The sequence below is a fragment of the Bos indicus genome, chromosome 11 (assembly GCF_029378745.1).
Source record: "Bos indicus isolate NIAB-ARS_2022 breed Sahiwal x Tharparkar chromosome 11, NIAB-ARS_B.indTharparkar_mat_pri_1.0, whole genome shotgun sequence".
Lineage (NCBI taxonomy): Eukaryota > Metazoa > Chordata > Mammalia > Artiodactyla > Bovidae > Bos > Bos indicus.
In genome coordinates this window covers 43,210,601-43,235,017 of record NC_091770.1, presented here as the reverse complement: position 1 = coordinate 43,235,017, position 24,417 = coordinate 43,210,601, and the positions used below count along the sequence as shown (strand labels likewise).

Here is a 24,417-nt window from a genome sequence, read left to right as displayed (position 1 = left end):
TCTTACCTTACTCTCACTGACCTCAGAAATCCATTCTTTTACTAGATTGTTGAGTTTACCAAGAACAACCAGCCTATAATAAAAGATAACATGCTTTAGATGAAAACAAACAAAAAACCCCCACCAAAAACAAACAGTATTTTAAAAAGTAATTAAACATATAGGCAGTACCTTTATGTTGGTGCTAGAGTAAAAGCATATTATACACGTGCTAATGCTATCACATCTGTTGACACAAGGCACATCTCTTTGGCATTCTTAGGTTCCTAAGAGTTCCAAAGAGACGATAAATGTGATGATAGTATTTTGGTTTTTGAGCTATTTTTTCAAAATTCAAAAAGCCTAGTTAAAAAAAAAATCAAAATTACCTTCAATAAGGCTGCAGAGGCCAACTGAACTGTCAACTTTCTTGGCCTTACTATGGAATAAAATCAATTCAGTGTGGTAATAGTAGAAGTCAGCACTCTCATTGACAGTTACAAGTTTTTGGATAATAAAAACAGGCAAATTATATATTGGCTAATTTTTTATAAAAAATTTAACTTAATAAAAGCAATTTGATATTAAAACAAACTTGCAACCAATGGCATATCCAAATCCAAATTAAAAAAAAAAAAAGTTTAGGCATCTCAAAGATAACACATGAGAAACTGAATTCCCGATGTGTCCAAACTTGCTTCTCCCTCAGCCTTTCTCAGGTAATGGAATCTCATCCTTCCAGCTGCTGAAACTAAAAATCTTGGCATCATCCTTGATGCCCCCCACTTCCCCCATTCCAGTTATTAAACAAGACATCCAGAAGATATACCTTAAAAGACATCCAGAATTCTACTATCTCTTATCACCTCCACTGCCATCCCCCTAGTTCCGGTCACCATTTCTTCCTTGGGTTACTGGAACAGTCTCCTAACTAGTTTCCCTGTTTCTGACTTTGACCCTTCTGCAGACTAGTCTCAGTAAAGCAGCCAGAGTGACTGTGTTAAACATGAATCAATCATGTCAATCTGCTGCTCAAAACCCTAAGAGCTTCCCATCTCAGAGTAAAAGCCAAAACCTTTATAATGGTTTTCAAGGTCCTAAATGACCTTTCCCTCCAAGCTCTTTCCCATCTCATTTTCTTTAAGCCCACATTCCCCTTCTTATTCACTCTATGTCATATACCTAGGTTACCTTGCTATCTATTATTTTTTAAAAATACTAGGTACGGTCCTATCGCAAGCCTCTCCTAGACTGCTCTTCCATCAAATCCACAGAGCTCTTTCCTCACTTTCAAAATTTCCCTCAAATGTCAATGAAGACTTCCTTGACAACCTCCAGTCTCAGCTTCATTTTTCTCAGCCGGCAATTGTCATATGTTAACACTGTGTTTATTTTACTTACTTGGCTAATTGTTAAGTTTCCTCCTCTAAGCTCTAGGAAGGCCAAGTGTTCTTTTCATTTTGTCATTTTTATATCCCTACACAGGGACATCACTGGTACATGAACATATGTTTATAGAGTAATGACTAAAGAATGTACTGTAAAATACTTTGCATTTTTAAATGACATACCTATGGTTCAATTCTTCCTCATCTTCAAACACTCCAAATGGTTTCATGGCATCAATTAATTTCTGTGTGTAAATATGATCAATTTCTTTAGGACATGCCAAGCTAATTGGAGAGGTGATTCCATAATGCTTTTGTTGACGCTGGCTGTCCAGCATGGTGTTTCTGTTCAAGAAAAATGAAAGAGCAGAAAAAATTTAAAGTTTCATTTACTGATACATTAACTCTCTCAATCCACTCATTAATTTAGCTACCTTAAAAGTTTACTCAGTACTATTGGTTGGCCGCCCCCCTCCTTTTTTTTTTTTTTTTAAGGAAAAAAGGGTATTTTGCGCTTATGGAGATGAAGGACTATTCATTCTGCTTCAAGCTTTCATGGTTAGGATGTCTTTTCAAGTCAAAAGCAGCCTGTGTTGGCATCAGGACAACTGTGCCAACACCACTCAGCTCAAATGCAAAGAGCCTGAATGGGAGCGGGGCCAGGGCCACCTTGACTACACCCTGCAGACTTAAGTCAAGTACCACCTTTGAAAAGCAGTCAGCCACTTGAAAGAAAGCTCTAAGTAAAAAACAATGCCCCCAACCCCAGGAAAAAAAAACCAAAATTATTTGATTAGAAGGTCCTTATGAAATACTCTAGCTTTTAAAAAGAAATCACTAGATGTGTCCCTGAGAAACCTATTAACATCCATTGCATCCATCAGAGTTTATAGTCCTAACATTCTGTGACTCGTTAATTGTTCTTTTCACTGTCTAAATGAAGTCTATGATACCAACTATGATCTTGAGTCCCACTTTCTTATCTCTGTGTGGAAAATGCTGGCCATCAAGGTCCCTATGCTATGCTAAGTCACTTCAGTCGTGTCCGACTCTGTGCGACCCCATAGACGGCAGCCCACCAGGCTCCCCTGTCCCTGGGATTCTCCAGGCAAGAACACTGGAGTGGGTTGCCACTATCTTCTCTACTAGCATTAAAATTCCAAACCCATGGTTCTGAACCTCTCTCATCTAGAGAGGAAAACAAAAGCAAGTGACACAATCCCTGGAGAAGTAAACACTCTGGAGAAATTCTAGGATAAGTGCACAAGGAGACATGTACAAAAATGTTCACTACCACACTGTGACATTAAAAAAAAAAAAACCTAGAAAAAACCTAAAACAATCACTAACAGGAAATGGACTAAATCAGAATGTATCTCTACAAAGAAATACAATATTAGTGTGAATTAATTAGAGCTGAAAAATACTATCATGGACAAATCTCAAACATACGTTGCGCTAAAGAAGTTGTTGAATAATAAGTGTGGTACTAGTCATATAAAGTTTAAAACAAGTAAAACAATGCTGATTATAGACATATACATATGCAGTAATAGCATTAAAAAAAAATACGCCGCATAAGCATCAAATTCAGAACCGTGGGGAACTCCAGGGAGAGAGGTGAATGGGCCTAGAGGAGGAGGTAACAGAATTCCTTCAGATGTATTCAGTATGTTCGGTTTCTTTTAACTAAAGATATGTGTATACACACACACACGGAACGTTATACTTTGGGAGATGGATGATAGCTACGTAAATGATGCTATTATGTTATTTTAAGCATTTTTCTGTATGTTTAAATTATTTGCTAATAAACCAAAATGTAAGAAGTTACAACAAAATCTTGCCAAGGACCGACACTGTTCCTGACTTATCAAAGTATGACCAGGAGGTACAGACTGGCAGATGTACTGTGGATAGGTGGGGAGATGAGGGAAGGGTGAAAAAACCAAAGCCTGACTAAGAAGAGAAACCCATGGGCTGGGATAGGAGTGAATGCACTCCAGAAGACCTGGAGACAGCCGGTCAGGAAGGGAGGCGGGGGAGGTAGGGGGATGGTATTTGCGCCAATGCAGACAGGAGCAGAGACCGGCTCAGACAGCGCTGGGGGCAGGAGAGTGACCGACAATTTTTCCCCACAGACACACGGGCCTTTCTCCCGCCGCAACCTAGTCTGGGGCGTCCTCGGAGACAGGGCAGCCAGGGAACAGATGGGGACTTCTAGAGTCCCCGAGTCTGGCCAGGTGAGCCGCCGGGTGTAGGGGAGGTGCCCTTGCCGACCGGTCGAGAGGGGGAAAGGAGACTACACGAGAGCTCTGGGCAGGACGCGAGAGCCAGGGAACGGAAACGGGGTCCGTGCTGGCCACCCCAGCCCACCCAGTTCTACCTCACCCCCAACCGCCGCCCCCCACTACTTACGCAGACATCTCTTTCATCGCTTCCTGCGTCTCCCTCACCGGCGAGTTGTCTTTCGCTCTGGAGTCCTGTTCTTGTTCTTCCCTTCTCCTCCTGTCCAGTTTCCTCCGCTTGCTTGTAACTCGCTTGAACGCTCACTCTCTCACTTACTACAGCCGAGGCATCCAACCGAGTAGTGAGAACACCACAAAACCGGCTCTATTTATGACAATACAGCGCGGCCGACGCCAATATGGCGCCGCTTCCCAGCCTGCCTCTCGGCCGCCGCGGCCCCGCCCATGGGGGGGGCCTGGGCCCGCCCTCGACCCCGCCCCCTCCTGCTTTAGGTCCCGGTAAAAGGCAATGGCGACCCGCTCCAGTACTCTTGCCTAGAGGATCCCGTGGACCGAGGAGCCTGGTAGGCTGCAGTCCATGGGGTCGCTAAGAGTCGGACACGACTGAGCGACTTCAATTTCACTTTTCCCTTTTATGCATTGGAGAAGGAAATGGCAACCCACTCCAGTATTCTTGCCTGGAGAATCCCAGGGACGGAGGAGCCTGTTGGGCTGCCGTCTATGGGGTCGCACAGAGTCGGACGCGACTTAGCAGCTGCAGCAGGCTCAGTGGCCCCGCCCACAGCTTGGGCTGCAAACGCCGGTCTGGAAGAGAGTTTGGTTCCCTCCATGGTCCGTGGGACTGTCTATCCAGGCTAACTGCTTGGAAGGTAACTTGGAACATGTATTCCTTGTTTATCTTGTGAAAGCCTATGTCGTATGTTTTTAAAAACTACACAACTTTGCCTAGCAAATATTATAGTAACTCTTCCATTATACTACACCTTTATTTTAATCAGTTATGTGTAGTCTAATCAATCTATTCCTTGAGGCGATTATGCCGTGAGAAGGTCTCACCTAGAAACGTGTGACTTTATAATTACCTGGGAGTGAAGCGAGGTTGTAAATTGGAGACTAACTGTTCACCTCGAAGTACCTCCCCCTGATTTATTACTTTCTAGCAATCAGGTAGGGCTTCCCTGGTGGCTCAGATGGTAAAGAATCCTTCTGCAACGAGGGAGACCTGGGTTCAATCTTTGGGTTGGGAAGATCCTGTGGAGGAGGGCATGGCAACCTGCTCCAGTATTCTTGCCTGGAGAATCCCATGAACAGAGGAGTCTGGTGGGCTGCAGTCCGTGGGGTCACAAAGAGGTACAACTGAGTGACTAAACACAGCACAGCAGTCAGGTATGGGAAATTGGTACGCTGGTAGTCTGCAATATAGGGATAAATACACGGCTGAATCAAAATCACATGTGTTCAAATAGTGGAGATCATGCTTCATGTGAATGAGGATGAAAATGCAAAAATGATGACAAATTTTAAAACACTAAATTGGTTACAAGGAAAAGAATGTTAAGAAGCTGCTTTTTCTTGGTATGTAACAATAGATAGAGAAGATAGACTTATTTATTCAAAAATATTTATTGAAAACCTAATCCGTGCCACCCCAAGACAGATATGTCATGGTGGAGAGTTCTGACAAAACGTGGTCCACTGGAGAAGGGAATGGCAAACCACTTCAGTATTCTTGCCTTGAACAGTATGAAAAGGCAAAAAGATAGGACACTGAAAGATGAACTCCCCAGGTTGGTAGGTGCCTAATATGCTACTGGAGATCAGTGGAGAAATAACTCTGGAAAGAATGAAGAGATGGAGCCAAAGCGAAAACAACACCAGTTGTGGATGTGACTGGTGATGGAACTAAAGTCTGATGCTGTAAAGAGCAATATTGCATAGGAAACTAGAATGTTAGGGCCATGAATCAAGGCAAATTGGAAGTGATCGGGCAGGGGATGGCAAGAGTGAACATCGACATTTTAGGAATCAGTGAACTAAAATGGACTGGAATGGGTGAATTATCTCTACTACTCTACTGCTGTGGGCAAGAATCCCTTAGAAGAATGGAGTAGCCCTCATAGTCAACAAAAGAGTCCAAAATGCACTACTTGGATGCAATCTCAAAAACGACAGAATGATCTCTGTTCGTTTCCAAGTCAAACCATTCAGTATCACAGTAATCCAAGTCTGTCCCCCAACCAGTAATGCTGGAGAAGCTGAAGTTGAATGGTTCTATGAAGACCCATAAGACCTTCTAGAACTAACACCCAAAAAAGATGTCCTTCTCATTATAGGGGACTGGAATGCAAAAGTAGGAGTCAAGAAATACCTGGAGTAACAGGCACATTTGGCCTTGGAGTACAGAATGAAGAAGGGCAAAGGCTAATAGAGTTTTGCCAAGAGAACACACTGGTCATAGCAAACACCCTCTTCCAACAACACAAGAGAAGACTCTACACACGGATATCACCAGATGGTCAACACCGAAATCACATTAATTATATTCTTTGCACCCAAAGATGGAGAAGCTCTGTACAATCAGCAAGAACAAGTCCAGGAGCTGACTGTGGCTCAGATCATGAACTCCTTATTGCCAAATTCAGACTGAAATTGAAGAAAGTAGGGAAAACCATTAGACCATTCAGGTATGACCTAAATCAAATCCCTTTCAGTTATACAGTGAAAGTGACAAATAGATTCAAGGGATCTGATAGACAGAGTGCCTGAAGAACTATGGACAGAGGTTTGTGACATTGTATAGGAGGCAGTGATCAAGACCATCCCCAAGAGAAAGAAATGCAAAAGGCAAAATGGTTGTCTGAGGAGGCCTTACAAATAGCCAAAGAATGCCCAAACTACTGCACAATTGCACTCATCTCACATGCTAGTAAAGTAATGCTCAAAATTCTCTCACTGTCCTTCTCTCCCCCATGTTCTAACTATTAACGGATTTCAGGTCTTCCTGAGCAGTATAACCTGTCTCCCCTGCTACCCCATAGGGAGAAGGTGTTTGCTTTATTCCTCCCTCCACCCAGTATACGTGCCTCATCCAATCAGCAAATGACCCGCAAGACCCCTATCCCATTCCTTGTACCCTGAGTATAAAAGTGAACTAAGGACCCCTATTCGAGGTTGGTTCTCCCTTGAGCTGGTCCAATGTTCTAACAGCATCTCACACTCTAATAAACTTTATTTCCCTCTCAAAAAAAAAAAAAAAAAAAAGGGAAATGCTGGACTGGATGAAGCACAAGCTGGAATCAAGATTGCTGGGGGAAATATCAATAACCTCAGGTATGCAGATGACACCACACTTAGGGCAGAAAGTGAAGAAGAACGAAAAAGCCTCTTGATGAAAATGAAAGAGGAGAGTGAAAATGCTGGCTTAAAGCTCAACATTCAGAAAACTAAGATCATTGCATCTGGTCTCATCACTTCATGGCAAATAGATGGGGAAACAATGGAAACAGTGACAGACTTTATTTTGGGGGGCTCCAAAATCACTGCAGATGGTGACTGAGAGTGCAGTCATGCAGCCATGAGATTAAAAGACACTTACTCCTTGAAAGAAAAGTTATGGCCAACCCAGACAGCATATTAAAACGCAGAGACATTACTTTGCCAACAAAGGTCCGTCTAGTTAAAGCTATGGTTTTTCCAGTAGTGAAGTATGGATGTGAGATTGGACTATAATGAAAGCTGAGCACCGAAGAATCAATGTTTTTTAACTGTGATCTTGGAGAAGACTCTTGAGACTCCCTTGGACAGCAAGGAGATCCAACCTGTCCATCGTAAAGGAAATCAGTCCTGAATATTCATTGGAAAGACTGATGCTGAAACTCCAATACTTCAGCCACCTAATGCGAAGAACTGACTCATTTGAAAAGACCCTGATGCTGGGAAAGATTGAAGGCAGGAGGAGAAGGGGACAACAGAGGATGAGATGGTTGGATGGCATCACCAACTCAATGGACGTGAGTTGAGCAGGATCCAGGAGTTGGTGATAAACAGGGAAGCCTGGCATGCTGCAGTTCATGGGGTCACAAAGAGTTGGACACAGCTGATGAACTGAACTGAACTGACTCTGTGCCGAACTCTGTGTCAGACTCCAGTGATTTAATCATGCATAAAACCAGATGTATTTTTTAATTTTATGAATTTCAAAGTTTATTGAGGAAACAATCAAATAGAAGTGATATTCTTGTGTTATACAACTAGAGAGTCTACTATGTGTCAGGCACAGGAACTATTTCATTCCTCTCTGGAGAGTTCACAGTCTCCTGAAGGAGTACACACTTACACAAGATCATTCAAATGTGGTATGATCTGTGATAAGATGGGTCAGGGGATTTAGGGAGGCCTACAGCAGGCTACCTAAACTTGAGGGCAGGAATGCTCAAAAGTGACTTGTTGGAATAGAGTATGTACTTAATTAAATGAGCAAGATTTGGAAGTAGGCACTGGTGCAGGTGGGAGAGAGAAGACAAAACCTATCCAAAGCAGCATACAGCAATAGCGAGCACTGGTTTCAGTGTGAGGGAAACCCAAATTTGAATTCTAGTTTTGCTACTTACTAGTTTTGTGACCAGAGAGAAATTAACCTTAAAAAGTCCTTTCCTCATCTGTAAAATGAAGTTAATAGAATTGTAAGAGAATTAAATAAGAAGAGCATGTATAGCCAGTATGAATCTCTGTCCAAAAGTTCAGATGTGCAAGAAATGTCACTTTATCTTCTAAGACAGAATTTTTGACCCTGAGCCCCTCATTCCTCTGGCAGGTAAAGTCCATCTTGGGCATCCTGAGTCTCTCCCTTCGCACTTCTTGAGACTTAAAGATTCAGGGAGTTACGGCAGATTGAATACATCTGGCCCTGGGCTGTGGTAAATGCACCTTCCTGTCTTTTGGCACCTGCACCTTAAGGGTTTCTCCTCCCTCCAGTTCTTGTCTCAGGCCCATTGGACGGGCTGGTGGTCTCATCCCAGAAGCACCACAGAGCTCATTCTTCCTACTTCTTCCTACATCTTCCCAACAGTTTAGGGAATCCTGCCAGGCTGGGATACAGAAAATCTCCTTTCCTCAAGTTTTCTAACCAAGATATTTGTTGCTGGCTGCATAGAATTCTCTTCAAAGCTCAGCTTTGTTTTAAATTAAAAAGCCAGAAAAGAATTGAAGGCAGATTCTGTCATCTTCACAGGGCAGAGTCCTTAGCTCAGAGCCAGGCACATAGGAGTCAATAAATTTAACTCTTATTCACATCGATTACCAAAACTCTTATCTCTTAATTTTCCTCTTTGTTTATGTATTTAATTTCAAGTACTTATTTTCCTTCTTTCCTTTTTTTTTTCTCTTATAGAATGCTTTGTTTGCTCTTATCTGCTGCAGTACTTTGGAAGAAAGGAAAACTCTGCTTTTAATTCTAATTCAATGAAATCCTACAGTGTTTCAAAGACAGCTTTAAACCTTTATGTAATTATCAAAGTCAATATCAGAACAATACTTTTCAATTCTCTTTTATGTTATTTTAAATTCACCTCAGTTTTAGTTGTTTTTCTTTCCATTTTCCTGTCTTTGTCAATTTACCTTGGATTGAATGCCAGTCCCCAACCCTCATTTCAATAATGACACTTTCTTTCAAGGAAGGATATGTTTTTCTTTGATCAGGGGTCTACCCTGTATCTCTATTTTTTAAACTCAAATTTTCCAATTACAAATGTAACCCATGTTTGTAAAAAAAAAAAAAAAGAGAGAGAGAGTGAGATCGAGAGTGAAAATCTGTCCCTCCTACCCATTCCTAACTCAAGTTTTGTTCCCCAGGGACCATTTTTAACAGCTGGATATCTGTCCTTCCAGAATGTTTGCAGTGTACCCCAAACTGCAAATAAGCACGTACCAGAGGTTTGTTTTTAGTGTTTAAGTTTGAAAAAAGGGGGATTGTACTGCATGGGCTATTCTGCTCAAATTTTTTTTTAACCTAAAAAATCATGAACATCTTTCTATGTTACTAATGTTATGGACCGAATTGTGTCCCCCAAATTTTATATGCTGAAGTTCTAGTTTCCAGCACCTAAGAATGTGACTGTGTTGGGAGATAGGCTGTTTTTATTTGTTTGTTTGTTTTTATTTTTGGTTGTGCCGAGTCTTTGTTGTTGTGCTTGGCTTTTCTCTAGTTGCGGCGAGTGGCGAGTGGGGGCTTCTCTTCCCTATGGTGCACGGGCTTCTCATTGCGATGGCTTTTCTGGCTGTGGGGCCCAGGCTCTAGTCTCATGGGCTTCAGAAGTTGCAGCATATGGACTCAGTCGTTGCAGCTCGCAGGTCCTAAAGAGCAGGCTCAGTAGTTGTGGCACATGGACTTAGTCGCCCCGTAGCATGTGCAATCTTCCTAGACCAGGGATTGAACCCTTATTTCTTGCATTGGGAGGCAAATTCTTATCCACTGTACCACCAGGAAAGTCCAGGAAATAGAGTTTAAAGACAAAGGTAAGTGTGAATAAGGTTGTTAGTGTGGTCTCTACTCCAATATGACTGATGTCCTTATAAGAAGAGAAAATTTGGACGCAGATGGTACAGAGGAAAGACCACATGAAGGCGCATGAAAAGACATCCATTTACAAGCCAAGGAGAGAAGCCTTGTTGACACGCTGTCTCAGGTTTCTAGCCTCCAGAACTGCAAGAAAATAAATCTCTATTCTTTAAGCCTCCCACCTAATCTGTTACTTTTTTAAGGCAGCCCTAGCAAACCAATATAGTAAATATGCACCTACTTTGTTCTTTTTAACAGTAATATGGCATTCTTTGTCATAAATAGTATGTAATATTTGTCAGAATATATTTAACCACTTCACTGTTGCCGCAAATTTGTTTATATTATAAACAATGCTTATAATAAATATCCTTATACCTATATCCTCTATACTTGTATCACTAAGTTCAGTTCAGTTCAGTTCAGTCGCTCAGTCATGTCCGACTCTTTGCGAACCCATGAATCACAGCACGCCAGGCCTCCCTGTCCATCACCAACTCCCAGAGTTCACTCAAACTCACGTCCATCGAGTCAGTGATGCCATCCAGCCATCTCATCCTCTATCATCCCCTTCTCCTCCTGCCCCCAATCCCTCCCAGCATCAGGGTCTTTTCAAATGAGTCAGTTCTTCCCATCAGGTGGCCCAAGTATTGGCGTTTCAGCTACAACATCAGTCCTTCCAATGAATATTCAGAACTGATTTCCTTTAGAATGGACTGGTTGGATCTCCTTGCAGTCCAAGGGACTCTCAAGAGTCTTCTCAAACACCACAGGTCAAAAGCATCAATTCTTTGGTGCTCAGCTTTCTTCACAGTCCAACTCTCACATCCATACATGACTACTGGAAAAACCATAGCCTTGACTAGACAGACCTTTGTATCACTAGTTATTAATAAATTCTTAAAGATGGGATTACTATGTCAAATGATATGTATATTTAAAAGTAAAATTTATCAGATAAAGACAAATATGATATCACTTAATGTGGAATCTAAAAAAAATTATACAAATGAACTTGTTTACAAAATAGAAGTAGACTCACAGACATTGAAAACACACTTATGGTTACCAAAGAGGAAAGGAAAGTGAAAGTGAAAGTGTAGTCGCTCAGTCATGTCCAACTCTTTGAGACCACATGGACTGTAGCCTACCAGGCTCCTCCCTCCATGGGATTCTCCAGGCAAGAGTACTGGAGTGGGTAAATTAGGAGTTTGGGGTTAGCAGATACAAACTACTCTATATTAAATAGATAGCCAACAACGACCTATTGTATAGCACAGGGAACTATACTCAATATCTTGTAATAACCTATAATGGAAAAAAATCTAGAAAAATAATCTAACCTATACATATATGTATAACTGAATCACTTTGTTGTATACATGAAACTAATACAACATTGTAAAACATCTGTACTTCAGTAACTCAGCAGTGGCCACAGGACTGGAAAAGGTCAGTTTTTATTCCAATCCCAAAGAAAGGCAATGCCAAAGAATGCTCAAACTACCACACAATTGCACTCATCTCACATGCTAGTAAAGTAATGCTCAAAATTCTCCAAGCCAGGCTTCAGCAATATATGAACTGTGAACTTCCAGTTGTTCAAACTGGTTTTAGAAAAGGCAGAGGAACCAGAGACCAAATTGCCAACATCCGCTGGATCATGGAAAAAGCAAGAGAGTTCCAGAAAAACATTTATTTCTGCTTTATTGACTATGTCAAAGCCTTTGCCTGTGTGGATCACAATAAACTGTGGAAAATTCTGAAAGGGATGGGAATACCAGACCACCTGACCTGCCTCTTGAGAAATTGGTATGCAGGTCAGGAAGCAACAGTTAGAACTGGACATGGAACCACAGACTGGTTCCAAATAGGAAAAGGAGTACATCAAGGCTGTATATTGTCACCCTGTTTATTTAACTTATATGCAGAGTACATCATGAGAAACACTGGGCTGAAAGAAGCACAAGCTGGAATCAAGATTGCTGGGAGAAATATCAATCACCTCAGATATGCAGATGACACCACCCTTATGGCAGAAAGTGAAGAAGAACTAAAAAGCCTCTTGATGAAAGTGAAAGAGGAGAGTGAAAAAGTTGGCTTAAAACTCAATATTCAGAAAACGAAGATCATGGCATCTGGTCCAATCACTTCATGGGAAATAGATGGGGAAACAGTGGAAACAGTGTCAGACTTTATTTTTCGGGGCTCAAAAATCACTGCAGATGGTGACTGCAGCCATGAAATTAAAAGACGCTTACTCCTTGGAAGAAAAGTTATGACCAACCTAGATAGCATATTCAAAAGCAGAGACATTACTTTGCCAACAAAGGTCCATCTAGTCAAGGCTATGGTTTTTCCAGTGGTCATGTATGGATGTGAGAGTTGGACTGTGAAGAAAGCTGAGTGCTGAAGAATGATGCTTTTGAACTGTGGTGTTGGAGAAGACTCTTGAGAGTCCCTTGGACTGCAAGGAGATCCAACCAGTCCATTCTGAAGGAGATCAGCCCTGGGATTTCTTTGGAAGGAATGATGCTAAAGCTGAAACTCCAGTACTTTGGCCACCTCATGCGAAGAGTTGACTCACTGGAAAAGACCCTGATGCTGGGAGGGATTGGGGGCAGGAGGAGAAGGGGACGACAGAGGATGAGATGGCTGGATGGCATCACTGACTCGATGGACGTGAGTCTGAGTGAACTCCGGGAGTTTGTGATGGACAGGGAGGCCTGGTGTGCTGCGATTCATTGGGGTCGCAAAGAGTTGGACACAACTGAGCGACTGAACTGAACTGAACAAATAAATAATTTAAATTTATGTGTTCCAAATTGTCCCCTAAGAATGTATACCAGTTTACACTCTAACTAATAATGTGTATGCTGCTGCTGCTGCTAAGTCGCTTCAGTCGTGTCCAACTCTGTGCGACTCCATAGACGGCAGCCCACCAGGCTCCCCCGTCCCTGGGATTCTCCAGGCAAAAACACTGGAGTGAGTTGCCATTTCCTTCTCCAATGCATGAAAGTGAAAAGTGAAAGTGAAGTCGCTCAATCATGTCTGACTCTGTGCGACCCCATAGACGGCAGCCCACCAGGCTCCTCCATCTATGGGATTTTCCAGTCAAGAGTACTGGAGTGGGGTGCCATTGCCTTCTCCAGATGATTTGTGTGGGATGGTCTATTTCGTTAAACTCTCACAAATGCTAGATATTAAAAATACTTTTTGTCCTTATTATGAAAATTATAAATGTGCAGGAAAGTAGAGAGAATAGTGTAACAAATGCCATTAACTTATCACTTAGGTTTAATAATTATTTTAACATTTGTCATGTTTCACTTTTTTTAAGCAGAAGTTTTTTAAAGTAAATATAGACTCCTAAATATTTCACTCCTAATATTTTTTCTTCCAGTTTTGTTGAAATACAATTGATAAATAGCACTGTAAGTTTAAGGTTACAGCATGATTTGATTTACATACACTATGAAATGATTATTAGAATAAGTTTTTTGACCATCTATCATCTCATATATAAACAAATTTAAAAAAAAGAAAAAAAATTTTTCTTTTGGTGAGAGCTCAGGATTTACTTTCTTAACAACTTTCATATATAACATGTAGCAGTGTTAATTATAGTTATTTTAATTAGAAGTAATGGTGTACATTACTTCTCTAGTACTTAGTTATCTTGTAACTGGAAGTTTGTAACTTTTGACTGCCTTCCTCCAATTCCCGCCCTCCACCCCACCTCACTCCTAAATGTTTTGATATGCATATCTAAATAAGAATTCTTCCCTACAGAACCACAGTTAATAATAACAACACACCTAAGTTTCCCAGGCTTGGCCCCAAAATGTCTTTGCAGCAACTTTGTTCATATTAGAATCCAATCAGGAACTCTGATTGCATTTGGTTGTTGGGTTTCTGAAGTGTACTTTAATCTAGAACAGACACTCCTTTTTCTGTCCCTCTGTATCTTTCTCATACCGCCCCCAACTTAAAAAAAAACAAAAACAAATACACATTCATTTGACTGTGTCAGACATGTGGGATCTTGGTTCCCTGTTCAGGGATTGAACCCACTTCCTCTGCACTAGCACATGAATTCTTTTTTTTTTTTTTCAAATCAAGTTTTCACTCCAGGCAGGTGTTGTGTTTAGACAAGTGACTCAATTTGTTATACATTCAATTCCAATAGAATTAGCTGCCTTACAATGAGATTTCACTGCCGTCTCTTAGTGCTTTAATTTTTGGTAGTTCTGTTACAAGTTCAAGTAAGTTAGAGCTGTTTTCAACCCTTATGTCTATTTCCTTCTAAAAACATGAAGGAACAGGCATTCTAATAAGCTTTATGTAAATAGGATCCTGATCATTTTAGCTCTAGTTAACTCCATGCATTTCCCTGGGCATAACTATTGACTCTCTGAAAACTGGAAAATATTGCATAATTTTAAAGTCAGAGTACAACAACATTTACTGGTAACCTCAAATAAGTTATTCTAGGAGGATGAAATATGAGTAGGTCAGTCCACCAATCATGTTTGCCTAGCCATAAGAACAGTCACAACTTAAAGATCTGCAAAAATCAAAGGAAACATGGCAACAACCTTTAACTGGCTGGAGGTGGAACATTCTACAGGTGTCCTGGCAGCCTTCATAAAGGGCAGAAGGTGACTGACTCACCCGCTCCACTGGGCTGTGACCACACAGAGACACTCCAGCACCCACCGTAAGTCTGGAATGTGACTAGTGTAGAACCCAGTGGCACGTCTGAGCTTGCTTACAACACTCCGACCAGCAGAGGCAAATAATGACAAAAATATAAATCAAGGCTGATGCAGCTAAGTGCTGCCTCACAGCAGGCCAACTGGGTATGGGGTTTTGCTAGTCCTTAGCTGACTGTTTTCATTATTTAATCAAATATTAAGAAAAATTCATATGCAAGCCTTGTCAAAAAAGAGAAAAAGTTAACTTCCTATGATCAGCATAAACTGTTAACCTGTTAAGAGAAGCCCAATACTTCCAGCATTCGGGTATATACATACACATTATGTCTGTTTCTTTTTAAACATCTTAGGGTGAGGGTGAGGAGAGGGAAGACAAATGAGATAAAGACACAAGCTAAACATCCAACAAGTCCCATTCCTCATTCTCTGTGTGGCTGGCAGCATGTCAGAAAGTCACTCCTTTGCTGTGATGGTCGTAATACATCTGAACATGTAGATCTTTATTTCCTTGTTTGTTTGGCTAGGCCTAGGGTACGTGCTATTTTATTTTCTTGGTGTAACAATTCATCACTGCTTCCTGAGAGGCTCAAACAGGATCACTGGCCAGATTCCGAAGAGAAACTTCACCTTTGGCCTGTATCTCAAATAAAGTGTTCTTGTATATAAACTGAAAAGGATGTGAAGATAAGAACCAAGGCCAGTTAAAATATGCCACCATGCATGAAACTGTAGCACATGAATTCTTAACCACTAGACCACTAGGAAGTCTTCTCTCCAGCTTTTTATTTTACTATGACACTACTTGGAAAGACCAGGTCAGTTGTTCCCTGCTGCTGCTGCTGCTGCTAAGTCACTTCAGTCGTGTCCGACTCTGTGCGACCCCATAGACGGCAGTCCACCAGGCTCCCCTGTCCCTGGGGTTCTCCAGGCAAGAACACTGGAGTGGGTTGCCATTTCCTTCTCCAATGCATGAAAGTGAAAAGTGAAAGTGAAGTTGCTCAGTTGTGTCCGACTCTTATCAACCCCATGGACGTCTGGAGTGGGTTGCCATTGCCTTCTCCGCAGTTGTCCCCTAGAATGTCCTAATTTCTGGATTTTTTCTTATTATCATTTAACAATAACCCTGATAATTTTCTGTTATTGGAAGTTGAATCTAAAGGCTTAGTTAAATTCAGGTTAAACACTGTACTCCATAATGATGTAACTAGAAGTCACATAATGAAGCTCTGGGGTTATTCCGTTGTTCGTGATGTTGAGATTGATCACAGGGTGTTTGTAATGACTATCACCTTGGAACCAGCTAATGATCTGTGAGGTGATAATTTTGCCACCAGGTGACTATCCAACCTTTTACCTTTTAGCATCTGTTGATAATTCTTGGCTTAATTGTGTCCTTGAAGTGAAGTGAAGTCGCTCAGTCGTGTCTGACTCTGCAACCCCATGGACTGTAGCCTACCAGGCTCCATCCATGGGATTTTCCAGGCAAGAATACTGGGGTGGGTTGCCATTTCCTTCTCCAGAGGATCTTCCCGACCCAGGGATCGAACCCGGGTCTCCCGAATTGCAGGCAGACGCTTTATCGTCTGAGCCACCAAGGGATTGTAAATTGTGATTTTCCAAGTCTGTCTACTTTTATAACTGACATTTTTCTTGAAAGAAGTGCTTTTCCTCATCAACTAGGAATATTAGGTACACTGAGATGTAATATTGTAAAGGAAAAATGTTCCTGTCCCTTTCAGAGAAAGAACTTAGTGTAATGGTTACCTGCAGAATTTATCTGCTTTGCTTGCTTGCTTGTTTTATTCTTCTTATTTTTCTTGAGTATCATATGAACTCAAGGTTTCTTGTATAGTCAGTGTTGAAAATTAATTACAGTCATTGTTCTTTTGATACTAAAACTGTCCCAACTTTGGCCAGTAGTTTCCTATGTCAAGCTGGTTCTTCTGTTAGTATTAAAAAAGTGTCCTTTTAAGTTAATATAATAGATTGGATAGTGGTATTTCTTTTTATTAAATTAAAAAAATTGAAGTATAATTGATTTACAGTGTTGTGCCAATCTGCTGTACAGCAAAGTGACTTGGTTATATACATATATACATTCTGTTTTTATATTTTTTCCATTATGGTTTATATATGGTTAATATAATTTTCTGTGCTATACATTAGGACCTTGTTGTTTATCCATGGAAAGTGGTATTTCTTTGTGGTTTTAACTTGCATCTCTCTGATCAGTGGTGAAGGTGATCATCTTTCATGTTTTACCAGCCATTTGTATTTCCCTGGGGTTTGTTTATTCATACTTTTTGTCTATTTTTTTCTTGGTATAAGTGTATTTACACCAATTACCAAGTCTCATCCCTACAAATGAAATGTTTTCAGTACTTATTGCCAGTCTCTTCCAACTGCAACTTCCTTATGTTTGAATTTTTTCTTTTGATCATCTCTTGCTCTAGAATGTGTCTTGAAATAGCTTATTCATAGAGTGGCTACATTTCATTAGTTCTGGCATATTTGAAAAATGCCCTTCTATTAAATAATAATGTGTCCTTGAAAGCTTGGTGAATGTTGCTGAAGAGTCTTGGATACTTATAAGATTCTTATTTTTAAATCTTAAAAATTCTCCCCAAATAGGCTTTTGTATGAAAATCTAAAACTCAACATTCAAAAAACTAGGAACATGGCATCCAGTCCCATCACTTCATGGCAAATAGGTGGGGAAAAAGTGGCAGATTTTATTTTCTTGGACTCCACTGTAACTGCAGACAGTGACTGCAGCCATGAAACTTAAAAGACGCTTGCTCCTTGGAAGAAAAGCTATGACCAACCTAGACAGCATATTAAAAAGCAGAGACATCACTTTGCTGACAGAAGTCCGTATAGTCAAAGCTATGGATTTTCCAGTAGTCATGTATGGATGTGAGAATCGGACTGTCGAGAAGGCTGAGCACCCCAAGAGCTGATGCTTTTGAACTGTGGTGCTGGAGAAGATTCTTGAGAGTCACTTGAACTGCAAGGAGATCAAACCAGTCCATCCTAAAGGAAATCAACCCTGGTTATTCATTGGAAGGACTGATGCTGAAGCTGAAGCTACAACACTTTGGCCACCTGATATGAAGAAATGACTCACTGGAAAAGACCCTGATATTGGGAAAAATTTAGGGCAAGAGGAGATAATGGTGACAGAGGATAAGATGGTTGAATGGCATCACTGACTCAATGGACATAAGTCTGAGCAAATTCTGGGAGATAGTGAAGGAAAGCCTGGTGTGCTGTAGTCCATGGAGGTGCAAAGAACTGGACACAACTTAGTGACTGAACAACAAGGCAGTCTTTTCCTAAAATAAATTTAGCACAAAATAAACATTCAAAAATTTTCTGAATCATTTTTAAAGATTACATAAAATTTATTTTTACTTTAAAATTTATTATTGTTTCTGTTTATCCATCAGTTTTTTTTTTTTCAGTTAATTTAGGTAAATAGGATTTCACCTTGAGAGAGTTTTAAGTGTTAGTACAAGTATTTCAGGAAAAAAACTTTAAAAATTAATATTTTAGCTTTTTAAGATTATACTGGGCTGTTTACTCATCTGTGGGATTCCCTGGTGGCTCAGAGAGTAAAAGAGTCTGCCTGTAATGCAGGAGAGCTGGGTTCGATCTCTGGGTCAGAAAGATCCTCTGGGGAAGGAAATGGCAGCCCACTCCAATATTCTTGCCTGAAAAATCCCATGGATAGAGGAAGCTGGAAGGCTACAGTCCATGGGGTCATAAAGAGTCAGACATGACTGAGTGACTTCATTTCATTTCACTTCACTTTACTTGTCTGTAGGATAAGTAGGGACTATATCTGCCTTATTCATCACCTTATCCTCAGAACTTAGCACAGGTGTTCAATAAATATTTGTTGAATTAATTTATTTCAAGTATTATTTAGAATAACTTCCTTTATCTTCTTATATCTTCATCTTTTTTCCCTAATTGATAGACTATCTCCATTTTGCCTTCTGTCTTTTTTTGTTTTCAAACTTAAAACTTTTTATTTTGTATTAGGATATAGCTGGTTTGTATTAGGGTATAGCCACCAGGGGCTTCCCTGGTGGCTCAGAGGTTAAAGCATCTGCCTGGAATACAGGAGACCTGGGTTCGATCCCTGGGTCGGGAAGAAATGGCAACCCACTCCAGTACTCTTGCCTGGAGAATCCCATGGAGGGAGGAGCCTGGTAGGCTACAGTCCATGGGGTCGCAAAGAGTTGGACACAACTGAGCGACTTCATTTTCACTATAGCTGGTTAGTACTTCCCTGGTGGCTCAGATGGTCAAGAATCTGCTTGGGGTCTGAAAGAGTTATACACGAGTGAGCAGAATGCCGGCAATGCAGGAGACCCAGTTTGATCCCTGGATCAGGAAGAACCCCTGGAGAAGGGAATGGCTACCCACTCCAGTATTCTTGCCCATTCAATACGTAGAGGACTTGTCAGGGTACAGTCCATGGAGGCACAAAGAGTCAGACACAACTCAGAGAATGACATTTTCACTGTTCACTGAGCTACTGACCTTTTCCCTGTTCACTGAGTGACCAACACTAACACTTAGCCAATTAACAATGTTGTGTTTGTTTCAGGTGAACATTGAAGAGACTCAGCCATAAATACACATATATCCACTCTCCCCCAAATTCCCTTCCCATCCAGGCTGGCACATAACATTAAGTAGAGTTCCGTGTGCTATACAATAGGTCCTTGTTGGTTATTCATCTTCAATAATAATAACAGTAACTTAATTACAGTTATTAATTAACTGTAACTTTCTGTAACTTAAGACTATTCTCAAGTTACTTTCTGTAACTTAATATTCTGATGTGTCTGAATGTAATACAGGTATGCCACTGAAACTTTTCCACCTCTGAGCAGTCTTCCATTAACTCTAAGCATTTTCTTTACCTAGCAGATTGTTGTAGCACAGTATTGTTCACACTGGCCATTAGCAGGTTGTGACTAGCACTTCTTGAAAAATGAATAGATGAGTATGGTGCCTCAAGTAGGAGCATCCTAAAATGTCTGTGGGAGCTAGCCTTGATGCCTTGTGTGTCATGCCAGGAGGGACAAGAGTCTCCCTTTCTGCCAGCAGGACTGGCTGTGCCCAAACTTAGCTTCCCAGGATAACCTTCTACCCCTAACAAAAGGGGTTGCAACTTCCTAAGGACCCCTGAAATCCCCAGGTATTGGGCAGCTGGAGCCTAAACATAGTCACACTGGCTCCAGTCCCTGTTTCCACATTTGGACAAGGCTGATTTCTCACAATTTTACTCCAAGAAAGTATCATCTCAGGGTACATGTCCCTATACTGGAATGCAACAGCACCTAGCCACAGCATCTCTCTCTCTTTAGGATAATGGGAAGACCTGAAGCCATGCCATCTTCTCTTCCTGACCCGCAGCTTGTATGTTTCCCCATTAAAGAGTGGTCCTTAACTCAAGGTGAATGACCATGTGGAATTCACCTCAAGGCCTGTAGCATGATAGGTGAATCATGCACAGACTCCCTCCCTACTTTGAACAACAAAAATAAAATATATGGTTAAATTTGTTCTCCATGCATTCATGACCAGTCTTTCTCAGTTAATTTTGAAAAAATAGGTGTTGGGTGCTGTTGGAAATTGATATGGGTTCTGACTGTTTGTGCCTTTTACTCCTCGTGGAGTAAGAAATGACAACCCACCCCAGGATTCTTCCCTGGAAAATTCCATGGGCAGAGAAGCCTGGCAGGCTAGAGTCCATTGGTTGCACAGTTGGACACACTCCTCAATTCATATGTTAAAACTTTAATCCCCATTGTAATGCTATCTGGAAATGGAACATTTTAGGAGGTAACTAGATCATATGGGTGGAGCCCTCATGATGGGATTAGTACCCTTAGAAGAAACAGGAAGAAGCTTTCTTCTCTCTTTGCTCTCTGCTTTATGAGGATACAATGAGAAGATTGACATCTGCAAACTAGTAAGAGGGCTCTCACTGTTGTAGGAAAGGGGATCCCTTCTAGGGCTCAAGAGTGCGCTAACACTCAGAAATGAGTTGTCAGAGAGATTTACTGGGGAAAGGACACCCCCCTACCCCCCCACCCACCCCCCACCCCCGCCCAGGGAGGGGTGGAGCAGAAAGCAGGAAGGTAAGGGAACCCAGGGGTCTCTGGGTCCTGGTGCACACAAGGATTTGTTTGAGCCCTCCTAGCGTCTCTGGCAGGTGTGAGGTTTAATTCTAAACATGATTCTGTCCCTTCTACCCTTTTGCTGGGGCTTCTCCTTTGCCCTTGGACATGGGGTATCTTTTTTTTTTTTTGGTGGGATCCAAATTCTCCTGTCGATGGTTGTTTAGCAGTGAGTTGCAGTTTTGGAGTTCTTATAGAAGAAGATCGGAGAAGGCAATGGCACCCCACTCCAGTACTCTTGCCTGTGTCACGCGACTGTATGTTCCTCGGTTCTTTGTCTCGTCACAACAAAGATTTGGAGCAACGGACATTAAAGCCCTCGGCACATCACAGCTCTCAGGTCTTGGACAAACCGTGCTACAGCTCTTAGGCAAATCAGTGTTACAGCTCTGTTTTATTTATAAGATAGGAGGAGAATCTAAGACCCCACGAGAAGAGAGTGGAGAAGTGCGTGGGGAGGGAGAAAGAGAGAGAAAGAGAGAGAGAGAGAGCGCGCATGCATGCGGGAGAGAGAGTCCATCAGAAAGCGCTTTGGCTCCTCCTTTTATATGTTTTTTCCTCCACCTGGGCCTGCCCTATGCAAATTGGGCTTAGCCAGGAGTGCTGTTTGTTCTGTTTGTTCTGCCTGAAGTCTTCACTCTGGTCCTCGGACCTTCCTTGTCTTTTAGCCACCGCCATTTTGGACTCCTTTTCCCTATTCTACCTACCTAACACCTGGAAAATCCCATGGACAGAGGAGCCTGGTGGGCTGCAGTCCATGGGGTCGCGAAGAGTCCGACACTGCTGAGCGACTTCACTTTCACTTTTCACTTTCATGCATTGGAGAAGGAAATGGCAACCCACTCCAGTGTTCTTGCCTGGAAAATCCCAGAGATGGCGGAGCCTGGTGGGCTGCCGTCTGTGGGGTTGCACAGTGTCGGACATGACTGAAGCGACTTAGCAGTAGCAGCATAGGAGAAGATGAGCACATGTCCTTCTATTCCACCATCTTAGAGCTTTGTTATGTTATGTATGGAGAGTCATGTATGGATGTGAGAGTTTGACCTTAAAGAAAGCTGAGCACTGGAGAACTGATGCTTTTGAACTGTGGTGTTGGAGAAGACCCTTGAGAGTCCCTTGGACTGCAAGGAGATCAAACCAGTCCATCCTAGAGGAAATCAGTCCTGAATATTCACTGGAAGGACTGATGCTGAAGCTGAAACTCCAATACTTTGGCTACCTAATGCAAAGAACTGACTTATTGGAAAAGACCCTGATGCTGGGAAAGATTGAAGGCAGGAGAAGGGGACAACAGAGGATGAGATGGTTGGATGGCATCACCGACTTGATGGACATGAGTTTGAGTAAGCTCCAGGAGATGGTGATGGGACAGGGAAGCCTGGCATGCTACAGTCCATGGGGTCACAAAGAGTTGGACACGACCGAGTGACTGAACCGAACTGAACTGAAGGGAACCCAGGAGGGCTACTCTGCCAGGTGGCTTGCAGATTTTATGGTAATAGGATTAGTTTCTGAGTTGTCATCAGCCAATCATTCTGATTCAGGGTCCTTCCTGGTGGCACACACATCACTCAGCCAAGATGGATTCCAGCAAGCAGGATTCTGGCATGTTGGTAGGACATATAGGCTAGTGTCTCCTTTTGACCTTTCTGGAATTCTGGTTGGTGATGGCTTGTTAGTTCCATGTTCCTTATGAGGACCTCCTATCATAAAATAACTCTTGCAAATGGGACTGGTCAGGGTGGGTGGTTTCAGTGTTTCTCCTAACATCACCACACACCAAATCTGCTGGCACCCTGATCTTGTACTTCTCAGCTTTCAGGACTATGATAAACATTTCTGTGGTTTAAGACAGCAAGTCTATGGTGTCTTGTTATAACAGCCTGAATTAAGCAGATTCCCAGACAAAATTTTAATAGTAGGACATCAGGTCCAGATGAAATGAAAAGGAAAAAAAAAAAAGCTGGCAACAATGACATTTCAGAACTGTAGTAATATTTTATTACTGAATTGTGGGGGAGGAGAGAGTGGAATGGGGGAGGCAGTCACAGTGAAGCTACATTTCTATCCACATGTGTAGTGTCTCTGGGAAAAGGACCCTACTCTTCAAGTTTTTATGCTTGGCTGACTAGTTTGTGTCTCAGTGGGACCTCAGCCTATTGCCACAGAGACCATGTTGAAGGAGGGGCACCCATGTGTTACAGTTCCTAGCAGGCCTCTCAACTGGCTTTTCTTCAGTTCTCTGTGACAGAAAGGTCTGTACTGCCCCATGTTAGGGGTGTCAGAGGGCACCGTTCAGCATCTTTTGCTTACATCCTAATTTGTTGTCTCAAAGAAGAATGATTGCTTCTGTGCACTGGTTTTATTTTGCTACCCAGTTCATCATTCTGCACTGAATTTTAATGCAGGCCCTGTGTTTTTACTGTGAAATTTCTATTGTTGATGCAGATATTTTGTTTATACAATTTATTGCATTAAAAAAAGAGAATTTGGTGCAAAGGAGGGGTAAGGCAGGTGCCTATTCATTTTTCTCTACCTAGAATAATATATAAAGTCCTGGACAGGCTTTAGGCAATTCAAGAACCCATTGGTTTGCTGTTTGCCCTGAGAGCAACTCCAATTCCAAGTACCTGAATTTCCTGGTTTCGTTTTTGTGGGGTGAGGCCCCCTGCATCTTCAAGTATTTTCTTGCGTTAAAACCCTGCGAGCTTCATTGGAAAAGCCTTGGCTCTGTGTGCTTAGATGCATCAAACCAAGGATGGTAGCAATCAACAGCTTTCCTGGAAGGTGTCTTAACTGTCTGAAGTTAGGGATCTCAGCAACCCACCCCTACTGTTTCTTCTCTCTACACTTTCGGAAGGGCAAAAGAAGTCTTTACACCAATTTAAAAACTTTTCCCCAGAGCTGGGGGGGATTAACATATAAACTCAGTGGACAGGGCAGGTAGGTTCCCCGCTTCCCTCCAAATTGAAGCCAAGATTAATTACGGTATTCACCTGTTCCTGAAACAGGCCCGGTAATGGATCCCAGCTGTGTGCTCCCCCAAGCAGCATTCATCCTGCGGTTCTCTGTGGACGCACTGGCTTTGATCAGCTCATTCCCTCTCAGCAGGCCAACGCGGTAGCCACAGGACGCAAGTGCTTAGTTTACAATCATGTTAATTTTGCTTTTTGTTTGTCTTTAGCAGTTGGAGATTAATGAGTAAAAGGGTGTTTCAATTTTCAAACAGCCTTCTTCTAATCACTTGGCTGCATTGTTGCTGGCAGTTTTATTACTTTGATTTCCTGAATCATTCAGATATACAGTTTCCTTGTCCAGTATGGGTTA

General features: G+C 41.8%; 1 protein-coding gene and 1 long non-coding RNA gene across 6 annotated transcripts in view; one reads left to right on the top strand and one right to left on the bottom strand.

Annotated features, from left to right (window-relative positions):
* Positions 1 to 4,011, bottom strand: part of PAPOLG (poly(A) polymerase gamma) — a 33,783-nt gene extending 29,772 nt beyond the window's left edge. For 3 of the 5 annotated variants that reach the window (XR_011569257.1, XM_070798722.1, XM_019970200.2), the window contains exons 1-3: positions 3,786 to 4,011; positions 1,551 to 1,712; positions 7 to 73 (exon numbers count right to left, since the gene is read on the bottom strand). Coding sequence is in view for 4 of the 5 variants with exons in the window: in XM_070798722.1 (XP_070654823.1) it covers positions 7 to 73; positions 1,551 to 1,712; positions 3,786 to 3,802 (246 nt within the window). In the remaining variant the exon portion in view is untranslated. The remainder of the gene's footprint in view (positions 1 to 6; positions 74 to 1,550; positions 1,713 to 3,785) is intronic. The other 2 variants (XM_019970201.2, XM_019970202.2) reach the window with 2 other exon arrangements.
* Positions 4,012 to 4,124: 113 nt separating this feature from the next.
* The window catches only part of LOC139185772 (uncharacterized), an 87,931-nt gene continuing 67,638 nt past the window's right edge, over positions 4,125 to 24,417 (top strand). The window contains exon 1 of the long non-coding RNA XR_011569258.1: positions 4,125 to 4,485. This is a non-coding gene — a long non-coding RNA (uncharacterized lncRNA). The remainder of the gene's footprint in view (positions 4,486 to 24,417) is intronic.